This window comes from Lottia gigantea (genome assembly GCF_000327385.1).
Source record: "Lottia gigantea unplaced genomic scaffold LOTGIsca_12, whole genome shotgun sequence".
Classification (NCBI taxonomy): Eukaryota; Metazoa; Mollusca; class Gastropoda; family Lottiidae; genus Lottia; species Lottia gigantea.
The window spans coordinates 3172734-3194935 of record NW_008707225.1 but is presented as its reverse complement, the minus strand read 5'-3'; the positions used below and the strand labels follow the sequence as shown (position 1 = coordinate 3194935).

The 22202-nt window shown below is 34.2% G+C and overlaps 1 protein-coding gene across 1 annotated transcript; it reads right to left on the bottom strand.

Moving 5' to 3' along the window:
* Positions 1 to 14777: 14777 nt before the first annotated feature.
* Positions 14778 to 17697, bottom strand: LOTGIDRAFT_156957 (hypothetical protein; the record flags this gene model as incomplete). The annotated part of the gene is made up of 3 exons (XM_009048221.1): positions 14778 to 15567; positions 15846 to 17132; positions 17672 to 17697. 3 exons carry the CDS (start codon positions 17695 to 17697, stop codon positions 14778 to 14780), a joined length of 2103 nt encoding a protein of 700 aa, XP_009046469.1.
* Between the last annotated feature and the right edge of the window lie 4505 nt (positions 17698 to 22202).

Below are 22202 nucleotides of genomic sequence, written 5' to 3'. Positions count from 1 at the left end.
CCAAGTAAAATATTCTCAACATGTTCTTGTCTAACATAGCTGCAGTAATTATTGAAATGAGTTTTCTCCGTAGAATAGTATAAGTCGGAAGCGTCATGAATGACTAAATGAATAACTTTAGAGTACAATATAACTATAAGAGATACCTATTGAGTTGATTTGCCTTAAATAACTAAAAACAATCAGTACATAACAAACCTATACTTCTCGCCCATTGGGCGAGATATTTTTTCTAATTTCAGATCAGAATAAGAACAGAAGAAAACCCAATATTAAGACCCCTAATCCTAATTTCTAAATAAAGTGTCTGCTCCACCCTAGGCCTGTACATTTGGGAGAATCAAACGAATCAGCGTGTTTGCAACTTGACATTAATCTTACTTCTTCAAATGATTATCTACTGATGCGCCTTACTTTTGATTACCTGATAATGTTATATCACTCTTAAATTTGAAATATGGCCCATTATGTTTTAGTGTACAAAAACGCCTTATGACCAGGTCTCTTTGCAGTGAAGTGGATGGATCAGTTGATGAAGATCTCAAACATGACCTATGTACGATTGTTATAGTTGTAATTATGAATATCAGAAATGTAGCTTGTGTAACGTTATAAAATATATTCCCAAACTGCCTTTATACAAAAAACATCAGGACAAATTGAATTTTAATCGAATTATATCAGCGTTATTGCTTAAGTTCCAATAACATTACTGTTTAGGGACAACTATATTAGATGAAATTCGAAACTCTAAATTATGATTATCTCTACGGAGCACGACCTATTAAAACTTCATACAGCTACTATCATTACTCCAATTTTTAAACATTAACATAAAAATGATTAACATTTTCGTATTTTCTTTTTTTTTTGTACGTCTGCAATGCAATCTTGAAGTTTTCTTGGGTAGCTTACTTACCTTTGATGTTTTACCACTGATTTGGCAATTTATAATTCTGACATTCACTAGTGCATTTCAGAGGTTTAAATTCTGTAGGTGCATTAATTGCTTCTATTGGCAACAACAATCATTTCCGACAGATAACTCTGGTTACTGTAAATATATAATGCATAAACCTATATGACGACACTATTGCAAAAGCTTAGTGGAAAAGCAAAAATCACCTACGCCTGACTGGAAATTTGGTGAAAATTTGTGTTATCAGTGTACCCAATACACATAATTAGTTTGTACATATCTTTACCATCCTTGTGCTATATTGTGACTTTCAGCGGAGCGATTGTGCATTTTAGTGACATGTTTTTTTGATATCTTACAAAGGTTATATTTAGTGGTTTGTTAACAATCTTTTACAGTCCCTAACGAGAAATCTATTCTGAACCCACAAGTATCACGTACCAGCTGGACATAACATGACCACCATTTAGCATCACGATACGTTTCAGAGCGCAATCAAAACTCTCTAGTGGACTATTTTTAGCACTTCATTAAATTAGGTATGAAAAGTCCGATTTATAAATAATTCTACCTTTCATGTCTATGTAAATAACATACCACTATACATATTTATGTCTTATTTACGTCTTGGGTTCCATCTTAATAATTAGGGTTAATCCTATTAACGTGTCAGTATATGGTCAATGATCAAATTTTTTATCCATCAGACCATCATTGGCACCATACATGTGTTATCTGAATGATATACAACAAAATCACTCAAACGGACTACAAGACATGTATTTTTAATTTCCTATCAGTTTTACGAACAGACATACATCTAAACAATCTAAAAATATATTCTCTAGTTTTGCAGTAGGCCATGAATTTGTAGGGTTTTCATGCTCTGGATCTAAATATATAATTAAAGAAAGAATAAGGGCTCACTAGCCCCGTTGGCACACCGGAAAGGCTTATTACACTGCGACTGAAAATTGACTCGCCAGATATCGTGCAATTATAGCCAGTGATCGGGTTAGGCGGACTGTTCTGGAACGTGTTGAGAACACCACCCATGTCCTGGTGTGGTATAAAAACGCAATACACGCGTGACAAGGACGCAGCAAAAACGTTAGAACGCAATATGGTCGCATAACTCGCTGTTAGAGGTCGACTGTTTTTAAGTTTGTAACTTCTAACGGATATTTTTCTCACTGTTGACCGTGACCTAGTACGTTTCATGTCGCCGTAGGATTGCAAATCATCGCAGTCCGTTGATACTTGATCCATGCTACAAGTAGAAGTTTAACACCATTGCCATCATTATTGTACGGAACATCACAACAAAATAGTAATCTCATTAAGCGCTGTTCGACACTGTTCATACATTTGATAATAATTCAGCTGCTAAGTTTTTGCATCTGTATAAGTTTTATCTTCAGGACGCGACAATTGCAGAAATCACATGAAAATTAGTTGATTTAGAAATGTCTTGGCTTCAAAATCTAAGAAAAAAAAAACAAATTTTATAATTTTTACGTCAATTTTAATTAACTAATGTTTTTTGACTATCGTCCATTAAACTGAATTCATAGTTATTCATTCGATAGCAACAAATTGGTCGGCTATTAGAAACTGCTATCAACTTGATGTTCAAAGATTCTGATATCTACAAGATCCAATTGACAATGAGCAGATAATGGCAAATGGCAGTAGTTGAAATCTTTCTTGGTGTCCTCGGGTCGAGTGAATTAATCAGATTCTCTGAGATAGCACCAGTGGCTGAAATCTACTTGCTCTTAAAACTCGACCGGAGTCCCTTTGAAAGACATAAACCTGAACTTGTTCGATAATTGTGGAAGTCATGATTTCTTTTTAAAAAGGGAATGAAGCTTCAGTCGTGCAAAAACCTCCAAATGGACTGGGTGTAGCATACCCAAGCTCCACCTACTTTCCTTTAAGATTCTATGTGGCTCTCATGTTATGATACCCATTGATAGTATAACAACAAATTGTTGGTAAAAGACCATGGTTTTCCTCGAACGCACAAATTATTTCCTAAAGACATCAAAAAAATATATAATTTATGTTACAATTGATATTATTTAATTTAAGAAATTTTATTTTTATTTTGTAATATTTTCATATTGTTTTCAGATGAAACAAGATTTAGAAGTTGTCTGTGTTTTTCCACCAACACCGGCAAATAATACAGACAGCAATCTGTGGTTTTTACACTCACAGCTGAGGCAGACTCGGCTTCTTTCCACTCTCAAATTTCTTTAGATACGGAAAGTTTTGCCTGTACCAAAATACCCCTAACACTTTCCCCCAAAAAAACTTCTAACCCCTACTCGCCAATGATTTATAGAATCTCCACAAATAAGTTATTCGATGGTTTAAAAAAAACTGTTTAAATATCTCAATGATTGCATAGTTTTCAAATTATCGTACTTTCTCTTTATTAAAATTTTAAACTGTTGAATAGTGTTTTATCTCGGTTAGTGAACATATTATCCTTTCTTTAATCTTTTTCAAGCCAGTATCAGTAAAGAGAGTAGTAAATATGGCGACAACATCAGTCATATTAATTAAATTATTAAGGGATATTACTTATTAACTTCAAATATTTTATATTTCTTCATTAACTTAATGATCAATTTTCAAAGGAATACTATTTAATAATTTCATCAAATGAAAGCTTAATATTAACAATCGAAAACAACTATGTTCAAAGTCACAAAACCCAACACCTACCCAACAAATACTGAGCAAATATGTGTAAACAGATTATTCAAGATCGTGTCGTTTTGAAGTAGAAAAATTGTGTGATTCTATATGGCGAACGCCACTTAGAGTTCCATAACGCCATTTTTTAAAAACAAACACCTTCATATTTGTATAGATAACAAAAAGGGTTTTCCCAATTAGTTATTGTATGTAATATCAGTAATTATAACTTACCTTTCACAGGTAGAATAAAAACATTATTCTGCTTAAAATGTAGTGTTTTGTAAAATAATTATCTCAAACAAACAATACAGTATATTTTAGATTGTGCTTCTTGCTTTAAAAGTATATGTTGGAGATCATTAGCAGACTTTCTGCCACTTAGCGTGTCTTATGTATGATGCTTCTACTGGCTATCGATCGTGTTTATCTTTTATCATTGAAAACAGAAAAATATATTTGATTTCATGTATCATTTATTTATTACTATTAGATAAAGTATCTTATTAGTCCTTCTATATATATTGTTTTAAACTATCTTATTACGGATTGCTGGTTTCTACCGACATCACGGTTTCTTCTCAGACTTGTACTTCAAAAGGTCAGATTTTCATCAGTTGTTTGTATTAGAGGTTTAATTAGTGAGACCTCATATTATACAGGATCGTTTATTGGAAAGAATGTTAATAAAGCATAAGAGACCCTACACACATCTGTTTCATTTGATTGTTACTTAATCTTAATTTTTGATGGATGCATTTAGTTATTGCTATAACTCAAATATAATTTACTGAGATAATCAATGTTCACGACTATGTAAAATTCCATATTATTTTGTTTTTATGGTACAACGTGACAAGTAGTTAGGAGATGTCGAATTGCAGTTAGCAGCTTTCTCTCGTTGAATGGTATGCAAACTTGAAACAGTCGCGTAGACCAAGTAAGTCTGGACTTGTCCATTCCTACCTTGAGTGGTCACGTTTTATCTAATTAAATGGCGAACAGTACCCGGAAAATGATGGGTCAAAGACATGTGAAGCTTTTCCACACATTAACCATTCCGTGAATGTCAGCAGGGATGCCTGAAATGGTCTATAAATATTTCCGTTCTTGTCAACTTTGTCCTTTCTAGACTTTTCTGACACGACATTAGAGACTTTATGGCTACTTTATATTCTGACAATTCTCTATGGCACCATTTAGCAGCATGACAAGTCATTTGTCAATGTGATATTTTTTCAAATGGAAATTAATGTTAGATACAATACAAGAATGCATAATAAATTTTGCTTGAAACATATTCCATAATTATCAAACCTCAAATGAGCACGTGATGCGTATCTTAAATTTATTGGTTGACAGTTCAGCTAAATTACGATAAATGATTGGAATCACTCGCACACTAGCCGACTAGACACGTCTTTTGATCCATCGTGCTAGATATTTCCTGATAAATAACGATTTTGTCGCTGGTGTGTAGCAAAATTGCACCAGTTGTACTCTTGACAATTCGTATCAAATGATTTGGCTTGGAAGATTGCGTACATAACATAACTCTGATATAAGAACGAATTAAATTGATATAAATAGAAGATAAAATAGCAATAAATTATGTTTTATTCTTTAAATATGACTATTGAATAGGTCATGCCAACCTGATATTGTGTAAAGTAAGAATACGTAATACAATAATATAATATAATTTTGATGGAAGTAAAAGTTTTCGTGCATTGAAACAAGTGTACTAATAAGGAAATCAGTAAAGCTTTCCGGTCACTAAGGTCAAAGAAAAAGTTTAAGACAACGCTCGACACATATTCCCAGTTTTATCCTTTAATTTGTGACAAATTCGCTGTTTATTGCCTACAGAGAATAAAGAAAATTAAATTCGTTTTGTCATAACTTTGACAGCCAGACAATTTTATTCTAATTTTCGAGAAGCAAATCCAGATAGACTTCACTGTTCTTAGACTTGCAACGATTTATATAGTGAAAGGAGATTAAAGTAGGTATGAACGGAATTAAAAGAACTAGTCTGTGTGATGTAAAATAATGACTTATTGAGAGACGGAAATAGTCTTTCCAATTATTGTTGAGGTTAAATTAATTTAGGTGATATCAAGTTAAACACTTGTTAGTGTCAGCTTGGTAAAAGAGATGGTAATGTGAATGTTGTCTCAATGGCGTAACGTGTCAATATACGATGTTGGGAAACTAACATCTGTATCAATGTTAGAATTATATCGACTACTGCTGGTAACTTCCGTCCTTCTATCTATGATGTTTCTATATAAAGAATTGCATCGGGTGTTCTTGATTGGCAATCTGTAAACAGAAACAACTTCCTGCAAATTTGGTTGCATTCTAATTATACATGTACATTTATTTGTATATAAAGACGAGATCGACATAAAAGCCATCCATATTGATATACTTTTGTAAGTGTAGTTTGTCCTTACATACGAATCCAAATAATTAACACATTTTACTCCCGCATTAAGTTCTTCCGTAGAGCTGGACACTTGGTTCATTTAAGTGAAACTTCTCAGTGGAGGTATAGGTATTTTCAACTACGTTGGCAATACAAATGAATTTTAGTATTGTAGACTAATGATTCAATGTCACTTCAGGAACAATTTTAAATCGTTAAAAACAAACATATTGAAAAAAGAATTCTCGCCGACTTAAGTTATTTAAGAATGAAAATGGCAGAGTAATCTGAGATCAAAAACAGTAAAGTAATGTTTGGTTTTAAAATTCGACCTTTTGGGAATTGAAAGAAGATAATGATGAAAACAACAAACTTAAAGATTTGTAAATTAAAACATCTTAATGGAATATTTCAATATTGGTGACAGGAACACATTGTGTTAAAAATATATATTTTAATTTAAATGAATCTCTATTTCTTTCTAACTAAACAAATCTTAAAAATTAATTAAAGCAGAATTCTGCAAGACTTGAAAAGTGGTAAAGAAGTGACGACTGTTTATTTCTAAGGGTGCGGTCACACGAGCAGTCTTGGTCGTCGACAAAATTTATAATATGTAACACATTTTATATTTGTCGCCGATTATTTTTATCGTCTGCAAGACAGAAAGTTGTCATTCAATTATATTCATTTACGTGCGTAATCCGCACATGATTATCGACATAGTGGAAAACGACCGACTGGAATTTTTTGTCTCCTCGTGTGCACGCAGCCGGTCGGTGAAACAATACTTTAATCGGCGACCAAGACTGTTCGTGCGCCCACACATTAAGATCCGTCATACAAGCATTATCACATGATGTGGTAAGATGTTTTGGATGTAATAAAGAGCGTTAAATGTCATGTTTCGTCGTCATGTAATTTCGAAACATAATCGGTCATCGACTATTGAATGCTCTGCGGACTGATAAAATTGTTTTGGTACAGATTAATAAAGTTATAACAACACATTTTGTTTGATTATTATATAATCTAAGTTGTTTATATGACAAGTTTAGTGGAGGGTAATATGTGAATGTGATAATATATAAATTAGACTGAAATATAACAGATGTTATTGAAAACTACCTGTTTCTCTGAGTATTTATATCACAATAATCAATAGAAAATCATTAAATGCTTGCTAATAGCCTAGCACGTATTTTGTAACATAAATATTGTTATCTGAAAGGATGTAACTAGAAAGTTCATGACATGGCAGATTTCTGAGAAATAATAACCTAATTGTCAATATTATTACAAACTTTGTGTAAAGAATACAAGATAAAACGCCGATACCCATTTCTATTATTCTCTGACGATATCCGATTCAATAATCCAATATACTAATTGGATGAAATGTTAAAAAATGACGGTTTCTAATAATACTGACAATTTAGATTAGACGTTATCACGCGCGATCATCTTTTCTCTTTCTCCGCAAACATTGGCAAGATTAAACTTTAAAAAGAGCCACTTCTCTAGTTGAAGAATTCAAATAACCTTTATTGGAAACTTATTTGTCTCTCTTAATTAAAAGCCAGATTAAATCTTTCAGAACCGAAGCACGTGGAATATGTTGACATACTTGTCGGCAACATGACATAGCTATTTAATGCCAGCACTTTACAAAGCAGGTTGTTGTAGTCTGATCAGAATCGTGAATTGTTAGCAGAAATGTAGCATTTGACGTGGAACATGTAAAAAAGCAGGTTTGGCAGTGATATGCGTGGTTTAATCGCTATTGAAACCTTCAAATCAAACATCATGAAGCCGTCTGTAAACATTAAGTAAATTTTCAATTTCCTCGTTCTGATCTGTAAGATTTCAGTATTCGTATGCCAATACTATATAGGACTTCAAAAATATTTGTACACAGGTTTATGTTTAAGAAACTTACTTTGCCTTGTTCTTTAATGATAAATTAGTGACTAATGAAAATACCGCCCTGATAACATCCCAATTACACCAAAGAATTTTTGAATCAACTGGATCTGGATCAGATTGTCGCCGATATTCATATTTCGTGATCGTCACACAACATCCCGGAAATGAAACTAAATAAAAGTGGACATCTCAAGAGGGATAGTATCAGTTGTTTCAGAGTGAGCATACTATGCCTCGTGCACAACTTTCACCAATATCTGGATAATCAGTTTCAAAGTAGGGGAAATGATACCGATCGAAATTGAATATTCCAGAAAATAATATTAGTCACAAATCAGCAAAATGGTGATCTACACCCAACTTAAACGAAAACATCCGTCAATAACTTTGACACTGAAGTGATCAACAAGATCCTGGTGACGACCATAAAACATTTTCAAGGTAGAAACAAATCTAGGTTTTATATATCCCTGTGTCAACAATTAAGAGGTCAGCAACGACGCTCTCAGCATAAAATCATCATATGCGGAAGAGGCCCTGGCAGAACGTATGATCAGCTGGGAAACGTAAACGCCATAAGCGGGAGAAGTGGGAATATTGCTGCTCCAAAATGGAAAATTGACAATAGAAAATGAGAAGTTATCTCGTTTATCATAAGAGTCGGGTGTACATCAACCCATGTTTGTCATCATTCAGTAATACGTCTAAATAGGAGGCCGAATATTTCGACACTGTAGTTTCCTTTATTACAAGTTCGCTTGGACAAATCTCACACAAAACATCGTCAATATATCAATATGAAAAGTTGAACTTGAGAGCCAATTTCTTTTTACCTGTGCTAATTAAATTTTGAATAAACTCTGCCTCATACGTATATAAAAGGAGGTCCGAAAGTAAGGGAGGACAGTTTCAAGTACGCACAGTACTTGGCGGGGACCCGCTTCTTGCGCGAAAGAGAGGGATCTTCTCGCGTTTTCGGCCGAGAATGACCGCATGTAGACGTATGCTGACGCAGGGAGTCGCTTGGAGCTGATAGTAAACGATCCAAATTTCCTTATAAGGCCTTTTTCTGCTAAGACTGTTTAAATCATATGCTCTTTTATATGTTTTTTATGATTCTTAAAGTAAAAGTCGGGAATCTGTGAGCACTATTGAGCACTACCTTATATCTTTGGAGATTTGAAGGATAGTCTCAGTCAGATGGTAGGGAACCGAAAAGGAGATAGTCTCTTGTTGGTTAACTTGTATTGTAAGAAAACCAACGTACATTATCATCATCATTTATACCACGTCAGTCGTAAATACAGTAAATTTCTACATTTTAACTTCTTTGTCAATTTTTTTTTTACTTGACCTGAAACTATGTCTGAATAGTAACACAATATTCTGTTAAACTACAATAAAAGAGAATGATCATTTTCCTACTTTTGTGTAAGTAACTTGATGAACTGCAACCAGATCAGTGATTCTGTCCAGTTTTTTACTCTTTGATTTACAAGTCAGTGAAGCTCGTAAGCTGTTAAAATATTATCCGTTTTTTTTTCATCATTATTCTTTTATAAAACGGGAGTATCCTCGTCAAGTTATACGGATGAGGGTTACATCCATACTTTACAGGGATATTGCTTTTACATAGTGGTACATTATGTGATTTGACCTTTTATCTTGTTTTTTATGAAATTGTAGGCGTCGATTCGGTTTTAGCTTTATAATTTGAACTCACTAATTACTATTTTCTTTTATTTTTTTTTTCATAAACCACGTCTATTCCATAAGAATGGAAATTTAATCCAAGTTAAAATATATGGATATCATGCCACTATCAATAAGTCTAGCCATATGTAGATATGAGATTGATGGTTATATAGCAAGATTTGAAGATTAGATTCATAAGTCATTCTTACCAAAGCTTTACAACTTATCCTTTGGGATTACAAGTAATGATTTGTTTTATGAATCTAATTAGAAATCCGTTACACAACGTTTGTCATTATAATGAAATACACGAACTTATCGTCTCCTCAGATCACACAATTACTCAGATAAAGAATTAATTATTGGACATTTGGTCATGTTCCAAATTCGATCTTAAAGAGATTCCGTTCTTGTCTATCACAGGAATGGATTAGCTATTCACTTTTATATTATATTTGCTTTTCTCAATAAGAATTGTGAAGTGACAGAAAGTACGTACAAAATGACTATTTTTTATTTCGATTAAAAAAACTAATTTGTCTGATTATGACAACACGTTTTTCTGATTAAATACTAGTAAATCCTTGACCCTAAAAAGAGTAGGTCGTCATCTTTTGAAATAGATTACAAAATACTGCTATTTCGAAATATGTATTTCTGTGAACGAAGCAATAAGTGTTTCATAGCAACATAATAATAGCACGTGAAAGTCAAAAGGACTGGTCAAGGATCAGCTAGCAGAAAGGATCTTCGTGACTCTCGGTTGTTATCGTATTGAAAAGGGTTGTATCTTTCTTTCTTTCTTGTCTCTGTCTTTTTTAACCAGACTGATAAGGTGTTGATGTATAGCTTGAAGGACAAGAAACACAAACAAAACAATCTGTCAATTTGGTCTAGCAGACCACAATATTATCAAATAGTTTTTATAGGATTCTAAAATACCCATCGATTATGATTTAATAAATTTGTTCTACCTACATTTACATTTATCATGGGTTGCTATTAAGGGGACATGTTCGCATCCTTAGTTCCTTGGTCTAAAAAACTGAATTATTTTAGCTAAGCTAATCAATAGTAGTGTTCACAGTTGAAATTTGCGCATTCAAAGCCATACTTGTTCAGAATTATCTGAGCGTGAAAGATCTACATAGGGTTCATCGTGATTTTAAGTTGTTTAACTTTTATATTTGATATAATGTGATATCATGAACTATCGTCACTATTTGATGGTTTAATCACGACACGACAACTATGTTTTAAAGTCAGATCCAAGATAGCAAGGACTCTTCTCGTGAGTTCTTAACCAAACCAAAGAAGTACCTATAGGTATATTTAAAAAAAAACTTATTTGATGAAAGAAGTGTCAACAGACTTGGTTATTTTTTAATCAACCATTGATTTTCGTACTTTTATTCTGTACTTTTATTCTGGTCAATTATAAATGTCTTAATCTTTGTTTACATAATCTTTCTTCTTATTGAGTTTTAATGTTCTTTTATTTTGACTTTATGATAAAGAATCTTATAGTTATCTCATAAAAAAATCTTATTTCACAATATCGCTAAACTGGCCAACTGGCGGGTTTATGTTTTAACCATAAGATAATCACAGAATCTGAGGTAAATATGAATCTGAGGTACTACTTCTTGCAGAAGATGATAAATATCATAAAGATATCATTAGCTGTTAAGACATATACGCCGTGTTCCTGAAAGGGTATTTGCCTTTTTAAGGAGAGCAGCAAGAAAAACAAGTGCATTTCAAACGTTCATTATTGAATCAGTGGAACAATGAAAAACTATTTAAACGTTAGAAGTATGTCGACATGGTTGGATCGACATTAATTGTATTAATGGGAATTTAGATCGATTACATGTTATCATGACATTTGTTTGGTAAGATGGTTTTAATGTTGTTATCCGTTTATGATGATAGCCCGTTCACACCACAAGAAAAACAGTGTCCAGACTATCAAGTGTTAGATAAACATAAACATTTTATTGGCTATTCCAGATCAGCAAACAAAAACAGGAATAAATATCTGAGTTATGTATATCTCCAGAGTGGCAATTAGTAACTCCAGAAGTAAGAAATTTCTGAAATCCAGAGTATTTCTTATAACAAATTTGTCTGCCCAGTACCTCAGACGTGATATACGGATGATATAGGGGTTAAAAGTCAAATGTTTTATATCCCGACCCATTCCTCGCTATTTTTTTTTCAGTAAGACTGAAAGTGCTGTATCTACACCTAGATTTCAAAAGCTGGTTATTACTGGGTGATTTAAATGTTGTTATTTGTCAGAAAGAGGAAGACGTTAGATTCAGATTACAGGTTTTATTGCGATGATAATTAGTTTAATCTGTAAAATATAAAAAAAGCACTTGTCATCTTAGTGAATTTATCATGTGTCAGCTTCCTTGCTGAGATTTTATAATGAATATTTTATTGTTTTCTTGCTGAAATTTACAATATAAATGTTAACAATAAATTTACGACACGATGCTGTTTAAACTTAATAGGAAGCATAAATTAGCCAAAATGTCACTCTTTTCTCAGTTTTTCCAATATTGAGGTTGCTCTTTTATCAGGACTGGCTTCAATGCACCAAGTATATCACTTTGTATCTAGTAGTTAAAAGAGGTATCAAAGAAGGTTTCACAAACCTAATTCTCTTGATATTGAAACTAGTAAGAAGAATCAACATGGAACGTCATTTGAATGACTACACAATTTTAATTATATGTCCAAACCTTATGTTTTTTCCTAATTTTGACCCTTGAGGTTAATTAATGACAAATATTTATAATAATAATAAAATTAATTTATTAATTGTGTCACGAATCAGATACATAAATATAAAACATATATATAGATATAACAATAAGATTCCCGGCCAAAGTTGACCTATAGTTTTTATCTGTGTTGAACAAAAGTAAAATTATCTGATGAAATAAGGACATCATTTCAATAGTGCATTTGCAGACTCGGCATGATGATAGTATTTAAATTTTAAATAAACTGTGAAGTGATGTAAATATGATATTAATGGCTATCACAGTAATATGGTACATATAATATATACTAGTAGACAGTAAAGTGTTTTAATATATATGGACACTCAATTTTGGTTATTTAAATATAAAGCATATTTAGTGTTTCACATTCATTATCAAACCCACCTTACACATTTTGATATTTTTATGTATTTATTGGATATTTTTAACAATACTATTTGGATGTTTTCTTTATTTTAAACAAGTAAGTAATGATACTGATTTTCTATCCTTTACTATATTATATCCTGGTAAATAATCTCGTTGTTATTCATCCCTGTGTTGTAAATATTTGCTTTTTGTGTCCATGTAAATAAACCTGTTTGATATCAGTTCTCTGTCCGTTAACTTATCAATCTAAGCAAGGGAGATTGTGTTTAATTCGAGATGTTTTGAAGTGTGTAGACCAAATTTAGATTTGTCAGTTTCCTATATAATGTATTTGTCTGAAAAAGAGAATGCCTCATTATTCCCATTACTTCAGGTTTCCACCTGATTCCAGTATGATTTCACTTGAGACTCACTAATTGTTCATTTACAGTCCTATATATATACACAAACTTCCAACTCATTTCATTACTTGGTGTGAAGATAAATAAAAGTTTTTTTTATAAAAATCTAGCCAATGACAATGTGTTATACAGGATGAAATACGACCACACGGACGGAAAAGAATTTTTTTATAGATCTTCTGATGTATCGTATCCAATGGTGAGATAATGTGTGGGCTAAACATGTTAAAATGATATCTAGCTGTTTCATTTGTGTATGACATATTTCTAATATTACTACACTTGCTCTCCATGATCTGGCGACATTCTTCTTTAAATCGTGTTCTGTGGATTTTTGACACAAAAGCATTAAGAGCGTGTCCGTGAGAGCACCAGGCAGGAGGTGCTAAGGCTGTAGTCAGGGATTTGGACCAAATTTTGTATATAGGTAGGGGTAGTACCTAAACACTTAAATATATAATACCAGACTGATCACCCATTTCATAACGGTGAAAATTGAAAGAAAACTGTTTCGATGAGGGAAAATGACTATTTTCAGCCATTTTTCTATGAAAAGTTTGCACAATGACTACGCCCTTCCCTTTGATTAGATGAATTTGAAATTTCTACATGTTTTAGGATATGTTATCCTCTCACTACATGGCAAGTTTGGAATAGATTGCTCAACTGACACCTGAAAACTGACTAGGTACAAAACACAACGTGAAAATTATTATTTTTCATATGTTAGTTTTAACACCTTGTAGCACTCTCTTTGCAGGGGTGAGCAAGAAAGTATTGAGCTGCTTATGATCCTCTACCCCTCTACTATCAACATCAAAAATAAAATTTGTGGGAATGCATAAAAAGAGGACGGTAGACAGAACTGAATATCATGACTAAATATGTAAATATCTGAAATCGGGTGGTACAAAAAAAAAACGATAACTCTTTTCATTTCTGGATTATTCATCGGGTATCAAAGCTCAGACCATAATATTTTGTCCCTCATAATCATAGATATATAAAACATCTTTTCACAAAAAAGTACCCTCATATGTTAAAACACTTTGAATTGGCAGCATTTTTAAAATTCCTTGTCAATACTTTGTGCATAATCCCGATATGAAAAGTGTTATCGTTTTTTTAGTACCACCCGATATAATATCAAGCAGAGATTTTTTCAACTGCATACAATTCATTGACATTAAATCCGTGAATATCACATCGCGATCAATTTATTCATCCAAATCGGATATTATTCTACGTCGTAGGCGACGTCGTTCCAGCACCTGTTCTACAATATTACAGTCGTTATTTTCCACATCCATGGTTGTCGCAGGCTTATTTGATTCTGCATCTAGGTGTCCACATTTTTGCAAGGAGGCCAATCTTGAAAAGTAAGAGGCAATTTGTCTCGAATTCAACCAATCATCCTTGCTGAACTTAGACTGGATACGTTTGGCTACCGTCGCGGCATCTTCTTTTCTACCAGTGTGCACTCCAATCATAAATTGTTCCAAGAGAAAGTCTTTCAATTGTTTCGAATATTATGTTGAACGCTTTGTGGTGATCTTCAGGGCCCAACCCATAGGTAAATCAGGGCAACTACTTACAACGGATTTCGTTGAAGTACTCGCTGAAGCACTGACAGTGTATAGTACTTTCTTCTGTGCCGCAACCTCCGCAACACGACCTTGCCATTTTCGTTTAATTGAGTCAAACTTTGTGTCAAGTACAGGCGTCCTCTCATGTCTTCCGACAGATAAATGTCTTGTGAGTTCATTTTCTGTTCGAAACAGTTTCGAACAGCCCTCTTCTGAACAGGAGAAAAGTGTTTCAGTGGTACGATGCACAGCACCAGTAGATATTTGAGGAGTGGAATATTCCCCCATAGTGAACATTGGCCGCACATTACACTCATTATTCCGTAAGAGTTTATCATAACTGTGTAGTACTCCTTTTCCGATTCCAAACGCTTTCCAAACCCTTACACCATTTTCTTCATAAGTGAAATTGGTCATTGTAGTGATTCCAGTCCATGTGACGCGTTCACTTATTACTGTTTCATCAATGTTCATGACACTAACGCAGCAGCCGCGCACTCCGTTATACGACCTACATGCATCAAACATCTCAGATGCCGTTGTAACATTGTGGCCATCATTAATATATCGTTGGATATGTGCTTTTAATGAGGCGATTTTTCTGTCACAAGTATCCTTTCCAGCCTGAGCTTCAGAAAAATCATAAGCAGTGATAGTAACATTTTGACGTTTTGCAAGCGCAGCCATGGATAAAATTAACGGTGCACAATGGTAGCATCCGGCGTTGTCGCGTCTGACATACAGTTTGTTCACTTGAGGCACTAATTCTTTCATTTTTTCAATACTCGCTTCCAAGACACTTGTACACTATTCCAGTTTTGATTACATTTTTCGATTAAATGAACAAAACAGTATATATCAAAATCTCCATCAGACGATTTCACCACGAAAGCAGTAACATGCCAACTGATCCCCTTTTTTGCGAACCAATCTTGCTGGGATTCTCTGAATCGAGTGGGCAAAAACTTCATAGCCCAGTCCATTGTAATAAAACCTTCATTTTGAACTAACCGGTTCAAAATGTCATTTTTCGCCCGCTCTTGATTGATGGCACGCACGATATGCGCCCTGTAATTTAACACTGCACTTTTGGCATTTTGAAAGTCATAAATCAATTCTTCTTTTTGACCTTCGTATGAAAACTTCAATTGAGCAGCGGAGTAACCGCTCTCAATTTTTTCCAAAACTGAATGAATTTTCTCACAGTTTGAACAGCTCGTAGTGTGTTCATGATCACACTCTTGTTCCGACAGAGCATAGGTAATGCAATGACTGATACATTGCGAGGAGACTGATAAGTTCAATTTCATATCGGTTTTAAAATACAGTTCAGTTGAAGCGAGTGATTTCGTTATCTCATCCAACCATGCTGTGCTCAAACCGAGCTCCGAGAGGGTTTTCGAGATTTGTCTAAGCGTTGAAAAGCCTTCCGTTCCCTCAACTGCAAGAGAAACCTTCTTTGATGCAGCACAGACTTGAAGTATATTATACATAATAGTGCGTCCAAGTGGTTCAAAGTCAATCTCTTGACAGTAGGACTTGTACAGGTCTATAAGTCTAGATGCAATGACTGTACGTACCACATTTGGTATCTCTAATTTTTCTCCGTGACTTAACTTCATATTTTTTGTTCCATATGCCACGTCTTGTGTGTATTCAGGTCTTGAAATGAAATCCAAGAAATGGTCAACTTTTGTATCGTCCAGTCTTTTTCTTATTACAGGATGGCTCTCAACTGGTTGTGCGTGGCCAGCTTCCATGGCATGTTTTCTTGCCTGGTCGATCCTGTACTTTGTCAGACCCGGTATCAAATCCAATAGCGCTGACTTAGTATGGTTCTGAACAGATATTGACAAAATTTGGCGCTTTGTTTGCCAAGAGGAGGCTCGATTGTAGCAGTTTACAAGTTGTTCAAGGAGTCTATCATCCGAATCAATACCCGTCTTTTCTGATTTCATCACAATATCCATTAATTTTTCCTCCTGATTCGGGGCAATCAAATTCAACACAATTGATATAGTATCATGTGTTTTGTTTTTATAATACCGCATTGTTGAAGGAGCAATATCTTCGATAGGTTTTTTCAGCTGACCTCTAATCGGTTCTCTTCCAAAAGTTTTCAAAAATGCATTCAGAATACCAATTTCACTTCTAGCTGTAGCCGGTGTTGGAGCCCAGGACTTGTCACAAGAGAATGCATCTTCAAATGTTGCTATAGTCTCAGAATTCGATGGTGGATCTGAGCTACTACTATCCCCCTGATCTGATTCTGTATCTGTATCTGTGGGAAATGTGCTTCTGCAAACATAGGTGTTGAAGTCGAGGGCAATGGCGAGTTGAGTTCTGTAGGCATTGTCGTTAAACTTGTTGCAGATGGAATGGAAGGAGTTAGTGGCATTGAAGACAGTTGTGAAGATGCAACAGCACTATGCTGACTATAGCATGTTTTGCAGATGCCGGAACCAACTGGGACCAGAACATTCCATCGTTCATAAATTTCTTGTGATAAAGACAGCTTCACTCCCATTCGACTTGGTTTCATTTTTGCTAATCTTTGCTTATGAAGTGGGTGTGCACAACCTCTGGGTTTATTCCAGCATAATCCAAGTCTGTATCTATGTGCAGGGCAAACAGTCATAGATGCAATTGGTAAATCTGTCATAGAAAAATTACCAGTCCGGCACAAAATCAATTCATATTCACATGATATATTTTGTTTTGGGAGGTTTACTCGCCTCAAATGTCCAGAAATGTCCTTGTTACAGGATGTAAGTGGTATGATGGTCGTTTTATTACTGTATGCGGGGTGATTTCCGCATGAAATCATGGAGACAAACCGTGCAATCGAGCAGTTGGTAGTCATTTTGACGTTAATTTCTGTAAAGCGTAAGTCGAGTTCTCTCACCACAACAAAGGCTTTTGAAAGGTGTCACTGAGCAGATTAAATTCTTCTTTCAGAATGGCTATAACCTTTTGAACAGGTAATTTGTATCACAACTATATTAGTTCTCGAAGATTTGAGAAAGTCTTCATTCACATGAGAAAAATATGACTTAAAATTTCAAATTTTTTCTTTTTTTTAAGGGCCTCTTTCTATGCAGTGATCTGCGTTCCTCAATTTTTTTTGGCTGGCACTTTTAAGGCAACCATTGGTCTATTCGAACATCACATGCTAGTTGGTCTCAGCCTTGCAAAGACAGAGCTAGAGCTTATTTAGATTTGTATAGGAAAAGGCGTATGAAAAAGACCTATTTCAGAAAGTTCAGTAACATTACTACTGGACTAGTACTAGCAGCATACTTATGTTCGGGTGAAAGTGGACTAAATGATACATCATTCAAATCAAAAAATCAGACTGAGGGTATCAATTGTTATTCATACACTATGGGCGAAGTTTGGACAAAATGATCAAATATTACGATGATTTTTTCATGATAAAAGTGTATTCGATTTCTTCGCCTGTAAGGGGTCGGGGAATGAATCATTTCAGCATGTGACTCCTAGCACCTATGAGGTCTTATGACATGATTTTGGTAAAAATATTCCAACTTCCCACCTTAGCACTTTTCTTGATTTTTGCCTGGTGCTCTCGCGGACGCGTTCTTAACAGCTATCATAAGTTATAAACTCACTACTCAAAACCCTATCAAAAGAAAAGTCAAGTCAATGTTGAACAAATATCCCTTTATTCATCACATGTAGTAAGGGAATATTTTTTGGGACAGAGCATTGGTAGAATAATAAGTGATCTAGAACATGACACACATACCAATTTCTTGTGGGTCGTGGATGACAAGTTTAGCCGTTTTAACGTTGTAAAAAAGGTAACGAAGCATCAAGATTGGCACTCTGATCAGATTGCAGGTGAAAGTCAGTATAAATTTTTCAGGTTAGTCTGACGATTTTGGCCATAATTAGTGGCGTGTGTCGCGCGCGAAGGAGAGCATGCTTACTTTTTTCGAAACACCTGATGGTACTTCTCGTACGAGGGGTCCAATTCAATATTATCATTGCTCTCGATTTTGTCATGCTTTGGACACTTTTGGTTACTGGAATTTATTTGCTCGTACGGATTTTTATTAATAATATTAAAATCTCATTGAAACCCATTGACATATTGTCCTATCTTCTATCACGCGTAATATATATCTAACTCACTGTCTAATTTATTCTCAAGGGTTGACTGCTTAAAAGTGTTGTTGTGTTCAAAGTCTATGTTTTGCTTCATTTGTAGGGAAATTTTAAGAAATTGCTTTGAAATTGATGGATTTTAATTTAACAGAGTAAATGCAAACAAAATTCGGAATTGAAAAAAATGAGCTCTTGCGCTTTTTTAATAAGCCACATATTGAAAGTAGGAAAACAAGACGGCAGTGATCGAGTAAAAATATTGTTAAATCAATAATGTGTGAAGATTTAGTTCAATTTCCATTAATATGTCTCTATCATTATTGGGATTTTAGATTACATCAAGTCCTTTCTGTTAAGAAGGAAGCATGACAGGCAGATAAAATCCTTCAAATCTTATTCTCATATTAATCAATTTTCTACAAGTGTTTGGAGATACAAATAACTGTCAAAAGTAATTGATAGAAAGAATCTTCTTTGAGAGTAAAAAAATCTTATCTTAATGAAAGGAAAATGTTCTTCGATCGAGAAAGACTTGTGCGATGGAATAAACGATCTATTTCCACTTTACATGGTTTAAAGAATTTATCTTAGAAGAACATAAAAGAGTTAAGATAGTTTACTCGTCTAATGTTTCAAGAATTTCTTACGTTTTAAAACTTCCCTGTGTAAATAATTTAACTCTAATTCGTCATTGAGTTGGTTAATGTAGTTTATTATATCAATTGATATTGAACATTTTGTCATTCCTTGTAGGCTTTTGTTGTCTTAAAACCCAAGTATGAAGAATGAATCGTATTGCCTTCAATTTCTAGTTAGTTTTACAATCCAGATACGAAGAACTGTTGAAGGGATTAGATGGAGTAGGGGAAATTAAGTAAGTTTTTGAAGGTTTGAAATGTGCATTTGAAATATAGATGTTGAATATTTTGGTGAACAGGCACCTGTTTTGAATCACTTTCGTTTTTATACATATTTATTTTACCTGTGGGAGAGTTATCTCTTTCGCAACACCCAACTCGTTATTACTATGTTTTGAAAAAAGTAGCCGAACGGGCTTAAAATTGTGCAAACGTTTTTCAGGTCTGATTACGAACTTCATGGACGAACTCGGACAGGATTGAACGGAATATTGTTTCAGAACTTTGAGCCTGCTCGAAATTAGATAGAGTGACAACGTACTTAAAACGAGATGGATGTACTACGAACGGAAGTGTAGTACTTCGATCATACTAGGACGCGATTGGATCGGACGAAAATTGGTAGTACGTGTGCACACCGACCGGGTTTGTTTGTAGCACGTTCACAGATAGACTCAGTTCGACCGCATTAGTACGCTCTGCCCGGTTTGAGTACGTTCATTGCGTTCTTACGCAGTTTTAACAACGTTTTGTAGTACGATCAAAAAAATGTGTGGTAAATTACGGGCCGTTTTCTCACTGGGTGTATGTCCTAGTTTTCTTCTTTTTTGCTTCTGATCCTGTCCTCCATCTTTCTCCAACATCTGACTTTCTGATTTGAAGGTAGAGTCATCAAAGGGCGGAGGGGGAAACAACCGCCTCATCCTCTTTACTTCAGAAACGGGCTCAGGACGTGATTACGTTATGAACGGCCTAGTAAAAGACGAGGACGTACTCAGAACGACGTTGTCGAGTTACTAACTAGTTACAACTATTTGGACGTATTGAGAACTGTTTGTGAACTGTGATCGTATTACAGACATTTCCTGCTAAATCTAGGCGTTCTAGCCAGTTTACTACCCATTCTACTATTTTTATATGCCCACGTTATAATATTGTCGTATATTGTTGTCCGTGTCCGTCGGTCCGTCGGTCCGTCCGTCCACAATTGGCTTGTGAACACAATATAGACTAAAAATTTTATCCGATTTGAAAGAAATTTGGTGTGAGCGGTTTTTTAGTTAATGGCATTGACTAAGTAAAAATGATTTTAATGATATTTGGTGTGAGCATTAATAATGATGAGCTCTTGGTCAATTTGACTATTTTTCGGTAAACGGCTTTTTGGTTATTGCCCTTGATTTAGTAGAAACGCGTCAACATTTCTTTGTGAACACCATAGAAACTACGGTTTTGATTTTAATGATATTATTTGTGATCATTTATATTGAGGAAATATTGGTTGAGTTTGAATTTGGTGATTTTTCGATACACGGGTTTTGAGTAATTGCCGTTGATATATGCTTCAAAATTTGTTTGTGAACACAAAGGAGACTACATTTTTTTCTGATTTTAATGATACACTTAAATTATTTAAAATTCTATTTGTGAACGCGGTAGAGGCGACAGTTTGTATCTTTAAATCAATAATATCTTGGACAAGATTTGACACAGGTTGACAACCGTCCTTGATATACTGAAAATTTATCAGGGAAGTGGGCGTATCTTGCTAGGCAACCACTTGTTGTTCGACAGGATTGGACGTTCTGAGAAGTAGTTTGGTGTAACCTAGCCTTTAGTAAGGTTTAGATGACATGGTTGAATCAGATATAGGTTTAGATGGTATTTGGCTGAATAAGATATAGGTTTATATGGTATATGGTTGAGGAAGATGTAGGTTTAGATGTATATAGTGGAATAAAATGTAGGTTAAGATGCTACATGGTTGAAGAAGATGATATAGATTTATGATGGTATATGGTCAAATAAGATATAGGTTCATGTCATATATAGTTTAGTTAAATTTAAGTTTAAATGGCAAATGGTTGAATAAAATACAGATTTAAATAATATATGGTTGAATAAGATAAAGGTTTAGATTGTACATGGTTGCTTAAGATGCAGGTTTAGATGGTATATGGTTCAGTAAGATATATTAACATGGCATATTCTTGAAGAGGATATAGGTTTCGATGATATGTGGTTCAGTAAGATACATTCATATGGTACATGGTTGAATAGGATATAGGTTCAGATGATATATGGTTCAGTAAGTTATACTACGATGATATATGGTTGACTAAGATGTAGGGTTAGATGGTATATGGTTGAATAAGATGTGGGTTTAGATGGTTATGTGGTTGAATAAAATGAAGAATTTAGATAATGTATAGTTGAATAAAATTTAGAATAAGATGTAGTTTTATATGAATAAGATGTAAGTGTACAAAATGTCATGTCAATTTTTAGCCCATAACACTCTAGAATGTACATTTCTTGTTGGATTTTGACGAAACTTGGTGGGAGTTTTTGATATCAACCAAGAATAAACCATATCGAA